The following is an 11,697-nucleotide window of genomic DNA, read 5'->3' on the forward strand; positions in this document are numbered from 1 at the left end:
CTGCAAGGGGGAGTGTGGAGAGACAGCAAGCCAGCAGAAATTCCATCTTCTCAACAAAAAATCTGATGGGTATTGGTTGTGTCAAATCCCAAAAAGCTCCAGTTTTGCTGCTGCTCTTCAGTAAGGATCCATGCCCAGGGACAGCAGGTGACTCAATGTCACCACAGGGAACTAGGTGTCACAAGGGTGAGCAGACACTGCTCCAGGCAAACTGCAGGAAGAGTCAGAATATCCTGAGTGGGAGGGACCCCCAAGGATCATCCAGTCCTTCCCCTGGCCCTGCACAGACACCCCAACAATCCCACCCTGGGCATCCCTGGGAGCTCTGGCAGCCTGGGGACTGGAACCATTCCCTGGCAGTCCCCAGGGCTGGCTCATGGCAGGAGCAGCTCCAGAGAAGACAAAGCCACCATGGAGTTGGCTCCTTCCAAGCAGACAAGGAAATGCAAACCCTTCTTTTAGTGGGACAAGCGAAAGCACATCAGGGTCCCAGGAAATGGCACCACAAGGACAAGCACTGATGGAGCTGAGCACTGGGAATAAGTAAAAACAACTGAGGGGATTTGGGGACACCTCTGTGTGCCCTCATTTCAGCTGCTTCGATAGCAAGCATGACCCTGCAGGGCCAGGGCTTCCCTTGCTGTCAGCTTTTCCCCCTTTACCATGAGGTTTGTGGTGATAAGTGCCTGCACCTGCGGAGGTGAGTGGGCTGTGGCACAAAACTGAGCTTCCCCAGGGAAGCTGTGGTGGTCCCAAATGCAGTGACAGGAAAATCCTCTGCTCAGGGCTTGTGCCAAGGCTGGTGCCAGCACCCACCTCATGAGTACCACCAACCAATCACCTTGGACTCAGCACCTTCCAAATTCACCCCCTGCCCCCACCCTCCTCAGACCCCAAATCCACCTTCCCAGCCCCAAATCTGCCCCCAAATCCCTCCCAAGCCACAAATTCACTCCCCTCAGTCCCAACTCCGCCCCAACCCTAAATCCAAGCCCTAATTTATCCTTGCAGCCCCAAATCCACCTCCAGCCCCAAACTGCTGTTCAGCCCCAAATTCTCTCCCCAATCCCTCATCACAGCCCTAAATCCACCACCCAATCCCAAATCTACCCCTAAATCTCCCCCAAAGCCACAAATTCACCCATCTCAGCCCCAATTGTGCCCCACCCCATATCCACCCCGTAGTCCCAAGTCTATCCCCAAATCTGACCTCCCAGCCCCAAATCCTCATCCCCCGCTCCCAACTCCACCCCAAATTCCCCCAGCTCCAAATTCAAGCAAATTCTCAGACCTAAATCCCCCTTCCTTAGCTCCAAATCCTCATCCTCCAACCCAAAATACACCTCCCAGCCCCAAATCACACCTCCCCCTGTGGCATCTCGCCCCTCCCATCCCCCAAACATTCCATGCCCCCCAAAACCCAGATTCCTGTCCCCCAAAACCCAGACTCATGCCCCCCAAAAGCCAGACTCGCGGCCCACACAAAATTCAGATTTGTGCTCCCCAAAAGCATGACTCGTGTCCCCCAAAACTCATACAGGTGCCCCCCCAAGAGCCAGCCTCGTGCCCCCAAAAATCCAGACTCGTGTTGGCAGTAGCAGGTTTTATTCTCTGGTTTCTTCTCCTTGGAGCGGGGCGGGCTCAGAGGGCGCAATTCCCCTCTCCGTAGCGCCGGCACCTCATCACCTTCAGGTAGGTCTCCACCTTGTGCAGGTCCTTTTTGAAGCATGAGAGCAGCCCGTAGTTCTTGACCAGCGCGTCCTCCCCGCGCAGGTGGAGCTCGAATTTCTCATAGGTGGCTTTGAGCACCTGCAGACCCTGCGGGCTGCGCTCCTCCAGCTCCTGCGGGACAATGGGGACACTCTGGGAGAGGCAGAGCCGGACAGGGGCGTCTCCCAGGGACAAACCTCCTGCTGAGACCTGGGACAGGTCAGGGGCATTGCCCCCTGCTCTTAAATGGGGTTTCAGGTGTGGTTTTGTGTAGCAGGAGTCCTTGTAAAGCATATGTATTGTATAAGTGGCTGTGCCCCAGTCCTAGTTATTCTAAATGAGCTACAGCTGCTGCCCAACTAAGGACTTCACAGCTGTAGCTCATTTAGAATAACTAGGACTGGGGCACAGCCACTTATACAATACACATGCTTTACAAGGACTCCTCCTACATTTCCCCCTTTTTCTTTTACTGACAGATGTTAAAATATGATACAGATATTTAAGTACAAGACATACATTTCCCACAATACATATTTTACCCCGAGACTCGAAGGCCTCGTACAACATACACACAGCTCTTTGCTCAAAGCCTGTATTCTTCACAGCTCTTGGCTGTCACAGCTCCTCGACTCAAAGGCTATGTTCTTCCACAGCTCTTGGCTGTCTTTCCTACAGTCCTGGCTCAAAGGCCATCCACAGCTCTTGGCTGTTCTTATCTCTACCAACTATCTCATCAGGGATCACGTCAGGGTCACCACTGATTGTAATCATATTGTTGTTCTATTATTTCTAGAGTCTGTACCTTCTGGCTGGTTTTCTCACATGCATCTCTTCTCAGAAGTGTAATTCCTTGTGGCTTCATCGGGGCTCCTCCAATGCCCTCAACCCACCCACCCACCCCTTTTATCCTAGTAGCCTTCACGAGCCACAGCTGCTGCCCAACTAAGAACTTCACAGCTGTAGCTCATTTAGAATAACTAGGACTGGGGCACAGCCACTTGTACAACACATATGCTTTACAAGGACTCCTGCTACCGTTTTGGGCGCAGGTGGAGGTGGTGCTGTGGGGTGGTGGCACACTGAGAGTGCCAGTGACCCACACAGGGCTGTGGGGAGGCAGGAGTGTCCTAGGGCGGCTTAAAATAAGGGCAAAATCACAGAAATACTGGTGGATCAAACCCCACTGACAGTGAAAACCCCATTGAACTGAAATTTTCCTTGTTGCTCCCCTTTTTGCTGATGTATTTGTAAAAGCAGCCAAAGGGATGGGAAACTGCACAAATAATTCTCTCTTCCCCCACTCCCAAATCTCTGATCCAGCCCCATATCTCCATATGGAGATCTGTGCTGAGCCACTCCCCCTGCTGTGCTCAGCATCAGAATGGTTTTGGTGAAGTAGAAAGTGTCATCAGTTGGTGAAAAAGGAATATTTGTGTCATTTCAGTGTGTGGCTCCCCAATGCCCAAACACACATAGAATGCAGAGCAAAATCTGCAGTGACCCTGATTCCTTTGCCTTCTTACTCCAGCACAGAAGCTCTGGGTGTGCTCACAGGGCCTGACTTGAAGAGTTATTTAACAGCTAGAAGATGTAAATAATGGCCCAGACTCATTTCTCACAGCTACAGCTTCAGGGTGACTCTGGTCGATAAACTTACAGAATAAGCATAACTGGAGGGTGTCCTGGCAGATAATGGACGATTTAATTTAAAACAACAAACCCAAAATTAAGAAGACGTTAAAGGGGCTTTAAAAGAGAGGGAGAGTGACAAGGGGGAATGGTTTTAAACTAAACTCCCTCTCTGGGAGGGTGGTCAGGCCCTGGCACATGGTGTGCAGAGCAGCTGGGGCTGCCCCTGGATCCCTGACAGTGTCCAAGATCAGGTTGGAAAGGGCCTGGAACAATCTGGGATAGTGGAAGGTGTCCCTGCTTATGGCAGGGGTGGCACTCGATGGGCTTTGAGATCCCTTCCCACCCAAACCTTTCTGGGATTCTCTGACAAGATCTTCCTTGGAGAGAACCCCCTCCAGCTCTCAGCTTGGAGTGTTGTATTAATGGAAGAGGAAAACATCAGAGCAAGTCCTTCCCTGCGTAAAATGTGTTTATAAAATGTTGTGAGGTTTCAAACCTTGCAAAATTTGCCTGTTTCAAAGTACTTTGCCTGGAGATGTAACAGACATTGTGCTGCTGTTTGTCTAATGTTGGGTGCTGGGTTTGGAATGTTGTGATTCCTGGTGGAATCTGCTCCCTGAGGGGTGCTGGTAACACCTGTCCTGTGTTCTTACCCTCCTCAGTGGTGGGATCTGTGCACTGGGAGGGACATGATATTGTTATCTAAAGGGAGAAAAAGTCCAAAGGATGTGGAATTCAGGGAGATTTCTCGTGGTCTGTGGATCCCTGAGAGTGCCCCATGCCTGGAAGATCTCTGTTATCCCACAGCTGGGACTTACCCTCATCAGAGCTTGGATCCCTTCTTCCAGGTCCTTTAGCTTTTCATACACCCTGTCTGAGGTGCCAAAAACCAAGTTGTTTGTGAACACCTTGCTCAGGTACTGCACTGGGGTCAGCCAGGACTGGATGAGAACCAGGGAAAACCGGAGAAGCTCCATGTCCTGAAATTGAGGCAGGAAAGGGTCAAAGCTGAGTAGGTGTGGTGTTTGGTGGAGTGTCCTGCTCCCTGTGGAGCAGCCTGGAGTGACCCAGAGAGGGACACTGCTCCTGCAGCTCAGTTTGCAGGCTGAGGGCAGCACACAGCCCCAGGTCCTGTGCAGACAGCAGTGTTCTCATGCTGGAGCTGGGAATATGATTTATAATGCAACCAGAAGAGTCTGCAGGGTTGAAACAGCAAAGAAGAGAGAGGAGGGTGAAAGCACCAAAGGTTTCAGAGGTGGAAACACTCTGATCCTGCAGTGGGGACTCCACAGACAGGTCTGTGCCTGCCCCAGGTCAGAACTCACCGATTTCTGCTGGGCATCCTCCTTGCCCGTGGGAGCAGGGATGGTTTCTGAGTAGCAGTAGGCTACCTGGGAGTTTTTGTTGGTGTGCCTTTGGTCCTCTGGGATGTAGCTGCGTTCCTGTGGAGACATCCCAGATACACTCAGGTCTGCTGCCCGTGGGCTGGAGAAGAGCACAGAGAATTTCCGAGCTGTCCTGCATGATTCCTCTTTGCAAGGAATAAATGGGAGACAGGAGGTGCCTCTGGACAGGGTGGGAAACAGGAGTTTGTGTGTTGGCACAACAGCTGCCCTGAAATTCCCCCTCTCCCTAGGGCAAGGTGCTGCTCTTCAGTAAGGGTCAGCTATGCCCGGGGGCAGCAGGTGACTCAGTGTCACCAGAGGGTGTCACAAGGGTGGGCAGGCACTGCTCCAGGTGACTGCAGGAGGAGGAGGAACAGAACACACCTGGGACAGGTTCTCCTGAGGAGGAGATGATCCCCAGGGACAGCCCGTTCCAGAGGGACAGCGTGTGCCAAAGGGACAGCCCGTTCCAGAGGGACAGCGTGTGCCAAAGGGACAGCCCATGCCAAAGGGGCAGCTCATGCCAGCTCTTGGGCAGCAGCAAACACTTGCCGGGTTTAAGCACTCAGAGCCTCCCCAGGGAAAAAGGTGACAGGGAAATTCTGCAAAATATCTGTGCCACCTCCCATCTACCCCTGTGCAGGGGGTCTGGACACAGGTGGAAATGGCCCCAAGGAGGCATCAGAGAGGGGACAGAGAGGTGACAGTGTCCAGGCTGGTGGGACACAACCTGCCCTATCCTGTTAAGGTTTCTTCTCCTCGCTGAGAACTGGCAAAGACACCAAGAGCTAGGAATTCTCTGGGAAGCTTTACAGCCCTGGAGCCACCAAGGAAACACAGAGGAGATGCCCTCAGGCCACAGCACTCACAAACTCCTTGTAGGTCTCGGCAGCCAGGAGGTGAAGGTGCTGAGCCCTCAGCACAGCGTTGGCAAACAGGCTGGACAGGGGCATGGCCGGGAAGGTGGCAGCTGCCTGTGGCCACTGCAGTGCCACGGTGATCACAGCAATGGCCAGAGGAGAGAGCCAGGAGCCTGCAAAGTGGAGAGGAAGGTGTTGGGAGTCCTTGGGACTGTGCTGAGGAGGAGGTGGCACCTGGGAGTTCACTCCCAGCCTGTTCTGCCCGTGGTGGATCCATGCTCACCTTCCATAGTGCCCTGTTGGACACTGGGTGGGCTCAGGCCTCCCCAAAATTGAGGGAGACCCTTTCACTGGACCTGCCCTTGGGGCTGGGGCTGCTCCCACTGAGACCAGCAGCGCCTTCCTGGCTGGAATTATGGTTGCTCCATGAAAAATAAGGGGTGTCCCTGTGGTTTTCTCTGATGTTTTCCCCTAGGCCTTGTCCCTGCCCTGGCTGGCATCACCTGTGCTGTGACCACCTGCGTTTGGTCCCTGGGTCACACCTTTAGCATTTGGTGATCATGGTCAAGCCTAAAGGTTTTCAGCCCATGACACCCAACACAAATGTCCACCTGTGCTCACACAGACCACAAAGCTTATCTGAAACAAAGACCCTCAGGAGGAGGAATGCCCTGGAGCCTGTAGGACTTGGACATTATTAGGCATCATCCTCATTCCTGTCTGAGGTTTGGAATATGAGTTATTATCCCTGCCAACTTTTATGCTAATAGTAACTATTACAACTGGCTTGATCTTTTCTTTAAGCTCACAACACTCTCCTTGCCCACTTTAACCTAAATATTAATTAGTGGATTAGAGTCATACTTCAGGGAAAGGTTTTCTTTTTCATGGATTTAGAAATTGACATATTTTAATTTAGGAATGGTAAGAAGTGTGTGTAGCCCACCACAGAACCACCCCATCATCATCATCATCATCTCCTGGTACCCTACACACCCAGCACTGGAAATCCTTTAAAACTGAAATAAAATGTACCTGGAGCCATTTCTGCTGGTGAGTTGCTCAGGTGTGGCTTGGTTGGGAATGTTTCCTTCTCTCACCCGGTGAAGGAAACTGTGGAGCACCCCCTTATATAGCAGGGGGTCTGTTTAAAATGGATCTGTGTGTCCATGATCACAACAACAGCTCTGCACCTTCCCCCTGCATAAATTCATCAGTGTTCACGGTGGTGCTACCTCATCCCAGGCATTTTCACAGATGTGCAGCTTGGGGATCTTTGTTTGCCTCCGGATGAGACCAGTGCTCCATGATTTCGCCATATTCTCCTGTTTATTGCAATTCAAGGTTTCCTCATCACAGCAAGGCCCAGGTGAGATCGTGGTGGGATTGGTTGTGTCCTCCTGATGTTCCTGCCTGGCTCTGCCCCCTTGGCCCACAGGAATGACCACTCTGGGACATTTCTGGCTTAAAGCAAGCGGCACCAGGAGAGGTTTAGGTTGGAAATTAAGGAAAAGTTCTTTCTGAAAGGGCTGTCCAGCTCTGGCACAGCTGCCCAGGCCAGTGGTGGAGTCCCCATCCCTGCAGGGATTTAAAGCTGTGTGGATGTGACACTTGGGGACAAGGGTTAGTGGTGGCCTTGGCAGTGCTGGAGGAATGGTTGGACTGATAATCTTAGAAACCTTTTCCAACCTAAAAGATTTGTAATTCTGCAATATTTTCCTCTCTATTATTTGTGGGAATAGAGCTGGCTGGATATTGTCAGATGAATCCTGTTTCTGCCATGGAATTGCTTCCAATTTCTCCCAAAATCTCTCAAAAGTTCAGCAAACACTTTTTCTGAGCTGGTTTGTCACAGGGGAGACAAGGAGCTGTCCTGCCCTGGTGCTGGTTTGGATTCCAACCTGCCCACTGCAAATCCAGAGCTCTGGGAGCTTCCTCTGATCCTCACCAGGACAAGGATGGGGGAAAACCTGGGCATGAACATCTTCCTGCTTTGCCTGAGATGCAAACATGAAACACTGTGGGATTAAGGAGAAGAATGGTGGGGAAAGCAGATAGGAGGGATGGGGAAGAGGAGATGGGGAAGGGAATCAGAGAATCATGGGGTGGTTTGGGTTGGAAGGGACCTTAAAGCCCACTCAGTGCCACCCCTGCCATGGCAGGAACACCTTCCCCGTGCCAGGCTGCTCCAAGCCCTGTCCAGCCTGGCGTTGGAGAAGAGAGGACACAGCCCACCCATCCCTGCTTTTGAGAAAAACAAGACAGAACTGGGATGGGCAGTTCCAGGGGTATTTAAAGGATTTTTACCCCCCCATTGCCCCAGACCAGACTGGTTTGGCCTTTGTTTGGTGTTCAGGGGGTGTCCTGTGTCCGGGGGTGATTTGGGTCCCCCAGGCCCCCCGCTTGCTGTGTGTGGCTCTGGTTTCCAAGCAGCAGCATCACCCCCGGAGCCGCTGGAGCCGCGGGAGGAGAGCGAGGAGCGCTGCTCGATAAACATGAGGGGAGCAGGGCTGTTCCGAGAATCCCCGGCTGTTGCTGCTGGAGACGCGGAGGTGTCACAGGGAAATGTCACTCCCGGCAGCGGAGGGAACAGCGGGTCCTGCGCTATCAGGTGTCCCGTCACCCCACGCCGGCAACATCTGGGCGTGTTTTTGTGTTTTCTGCTCCAGCTCGTGTTTAAACCCGTCAGGGCTCAGCCCAGCCCAGCCCCGCATGACGCCGCTGTGTCAGTGGAGATCCCGCGTCCTGCGCTGCTCTGGGTCAGAGCCGTGCTAAACCCGCATGGTCCGGCACGGAGGGGCCGGGCTGAGCCGGGCCAGGCTCTCCGAGGCCGGCTTTGTCCCGGCACGGAGCTTTGTCCCGGGGCTGGCTTTGTCCCGGCACGGAGCGCTCCGCTCCCCCAGGCTGGCTTTGTCCCGGGCCCGGCACGGAGCGCTCCCGGGAGACTGGCTTTGTCCTGGCACGGAACGGAACGCTCCCCCAGGCTGGCTTTGTCCCGGGGCTGGCTTTGTCCCGGCACGGAACGGAACGCTCCCCCAGGCTGGCTTTGTCCCGGGGCTGGCTTTGTCCCGGCACGGAGCGCTCCGCTCCCCCAGGCTGGCTTTGTCCCGGGGCTGGCTTTGTCCCGGTCCCGGCACGGAACGCTCCCCCAGGCTGGCTTTGTCCCGGGGCTGGCTTTGTCCCGGCACGGAGCGCTCCGCTCCCTCAGGCTGGCTTTGTCCCGGCGCTGTCCCGCAGTAAATGAGGCAGAAGCGGCGCCTGACGAGCGCCGGGTCAGAGGCAGAGCCGCGGTTGCACAAGCGGCTCCCAAACCTCACCCGGGCCAATGTTTGGCTCTGCAATTCCTGCATTCCCGAGCTATCTAAAGCAGCGTCACACCGCATGATTTCCACATTCCTCGGAAAAGAAAAAATCCCTCCATTCTCTTCAGGATGGCTCCGTGTCCACCCACCTTTCCCCGAGCTTTTAAACAAGAGAAGCAGCTTTTCCTGGGTGTGCTCCCGGGATCCTGGTGATCCCCAGCCCGGAGAATCCTGACCCAGGAGCTGCTGCTGATCCACAGCCCGGCTCTGCAAAAGGTTTGGGGTGTGGGGATTATCTCTGCTAACTCACTGCTCAAGGAGAAATTCCATTTCAGATTTATGGGGATTATTTCCCAGAGGTGGAACTCCTGGGTTTTCCTGTGAAAAGATGAGGGTGAACCCCCAGGTTCAGCTCCCCAGGCAGCCCCACCTGTCTGCCTGAGCATCCCCATGGAAAACAGGGAATTTCCCTCCCTACTATTACCTGGAAGGAGGTTGTAGCCAGGTGGGGTCGGTCTCTTCTCACAAGGACCAGAGGAAACAGCCTCAAGCTGTGCCAGGGGAGGTTTAGATTGGATATTAGGGAAAATTCCTTTACTGAAAGGGCTGTCCAGCCCTGGCAGTGGTGGAGTCCCCGTCCCTGGAAGGATTTAAAAGGTGTGTGGATGTGCCACTTGGGGACAGGGGCTAGTGGTGGGGGACACAATGATCCTAGAGGGCTTTTCCAGCCTGTGTGATTCCATGACTCAATGACAGAAACCAAGACAAAATACACAGCCTGGGCTGTATAGACTGATATATTTATTTACATTAAATGTGTTTTAAACGCAGACCACTCTCAATAGAGAATGAAATGAACCCCAGGCATCTCCAGGCTCCTTAGAAACTACTCCAGGCAATTCAAATAAACCAACAACACTACAGAAATTTTTATTTACTTCTGGCATTTTAAAGGAGGCCAAAGCCCTGAGCTGAGAGAGCAGCAGAGCAGGACTGGGGTCACAAAAACTGCTTTTGACACAAGTGGTTCCTCACCAGGTGCGAACAGCAAATTGTCTTTATTTTTTTCTATTATTCTGTTGAGTCACTTGAGTGAGTTATTTACAGAGATCTGAATCTGAGAAATCTGGAGCTGGGAAGGCCAGCAAAAAAAACAAAAAAAAAAAAAAACCAAAAAAACCCCAAACAAACAAAAAAAAACCACCCCAAACCAACTTCCATCTTTCATTTGGAAACTGAAAACAAGGAATGGAGGGATGAGCTCTGCTAGTCCTAAAATCTTGGCAAACATGGAAACCAGGAACAGCCAGTTCTTTTCTGTCCCTGTGAATGTTCCTTTTTTTTTAATTAACCATTTTTATAAGTAAAATATGCTTAAATAACTTATATATATATATATATATATATATATATATATATATATATATGTGGCAGAACTAATTTCGGGTAGTTTTATTTAACTAGTACAAATCAATTCCAAAATGCTGGGTTTTGTGCTGTTTAAACTGAGTTCCAGTTTTTCACAGAGTTGCTTTACTGGTGAAGAATCGTCCTGTTACTTCTCAAAAGCCTTTTGGCTTAGAATTTTACCCTTCTCTGTCTGTTTTTGGGGTGCAGAGCAGTTGCAGGAGCTGCTTGGAGCCCAAAATGTCGTGAAACACCAGGACAGAGAGGCCTTGGGACAGTTTGAGCCACAATGTCCTTGTCACCCTCGTCCAGCCAAGTCCCCATGCCCTGGTTTGGGTGCCCAGCTGGTCCTGTGCCCACCACCCTCAGCTGTTGCTGCCATGCCAAGATAATTTAGTGACAAACCCAATCTCCAGATGTTTTTTAGCTTCTCCTTCAAGCGCAGATGTAGCTGAGAGTGGAGCTGCTGGTCCTGTTCTCCTGCTCTGGAGCCTGGTGATTCTCTTTGTCCCATCCCAAGCCGATGTTTTGGCACTGTTGAGGTCCCCATGGGTAGCCTCACATCTGCTCTTGGTTTTCCACCCCTGCCTGCCCTCTGGGTGAAGTTTGAAGAGGTGAAGTTTGGTTTCCAGCTAAGCTGGACCCAAAAAGCTGCTCATTATTCCCAGGAAATCAGCACCAGGGTTGTGGGACACCTCTGGACTGAGCACAGCAGGATGGAGCAGGATGAGGATTCACCCATTACCTTTATTAGGACTTCAAAAGCAGTTGGAGGTTTGTGTCCCACAATTTACAGTTTTCCCAGATGTTCTGAGGTCACACATGTCCCTCACCATGGAGACAACCTCGTGGCAGGGGCCCTCTCTTGCTTGGGGAGACGCAAGCCTTTGGGAGAGACCTTTCTGCCCAGCTCTTCCATAGTCTTTGGAGAACAGGAGGTGCTTTTGGGGATCCTGCACCTCAGACCTCTGCCAGCTGGGGCTCTGGACACAGCCTTGGCTTTGGCAGCTGGAGAGTGGCGCAAAATCTGCTTCTCACAACAGCCCCACGGTGCTGTTGGCAGTGTCCCTGCAGTGCCTGCTCCTGTCCTTCCCGGGGTGGTGGGGCTGGAGCAGAGCCCTCATTCCCAGCCATTCCTGGGCTGTGTGACCAGTTTGATGCTGGGGGATCACAGGTGGCTCCTAATTTCTACAGAGGCTTTAGGGGTCGGTCAGCGGGGTGGGGACAGTGACAGTGGGGCAGGGCAGCCTCGGGGACACAGCCCAGACACATGAGCACCCCAGACGGGCTCCCAGCCCCGGGCTGTGCAGTGTTGGCAGCCTGGGCTCCAGGCAGAGCCGTGCTCCAGGGGATCTGTCCCCACGGGGGCTGGCAGGGCTGGCAGGGGCACAGGACCCC

General features: G+C 52.8%; 1 protein-coding gene across 1 annotated transcript; it reads right to left on the reverse strand.

Annotated features, from left to right (window-relative positions):
• Positions 1-1,641: 1,641 nt before the first annotated feature.
• Positions 1,642-6,635, reverse strand: LOC131094224 (somatotropin). Its single transcript, XM_058041743.1, has 5 exons — positions 6,626-6,635; positions 5,600-5,763; positions 4,671-4,787; positions 4,164-4,325; positions 1,642-1,842 (listed from the first exon to the last, which is right to left on the reverse strand). The coding sequence occupies exons 1-5, from the start codon at positions 6,633-6,635 to the stop codon at positions 1,642-1,644; spliced, it is 654 nt and encodes a 217-aa protein (XP_057897726.1).
• Between the last annotated feature and the right edge of the window lie 5,062 nt (positions 6,636-11,697).

The sequence above is a fragment of the Melospiza georgiana genome, chromosome 28 (assembly GCF_028018845.1).
Source record: "Melospiza georgiana isolate bMelGeo1 chromosome 28, bMelGeo1.pri, whole genome shotgun sequence".
In the NCBI taxonomy this organism is placed as follows: domain Eukaryota; kingdom Metazoa; phylum Chordata; class Aves; order Passeriformes; family Passerellidae; genus Melospiza; species Melospiza georgiana.

Bases quoted from the DNA above. Each gene is read 5' to 3' on its own strand.
- LOC131094224 (XM_058041743.1), bottom strand. The intron at 4,788-5,599 runs GTGAGTGCTGTG...ATGTCTCCACAG, and splicing joins CCGAGACCTACAAGGAGTTT to GAACGCAGCTACATCCCAGA. The intron at 4,326-4,670 runs GTGAGTTCTGAC...CCTCAATTTCAG, and splicing joins AGGATGCCCAGCAGAAATCG to GACATGGAGCTTCTCCGGTT.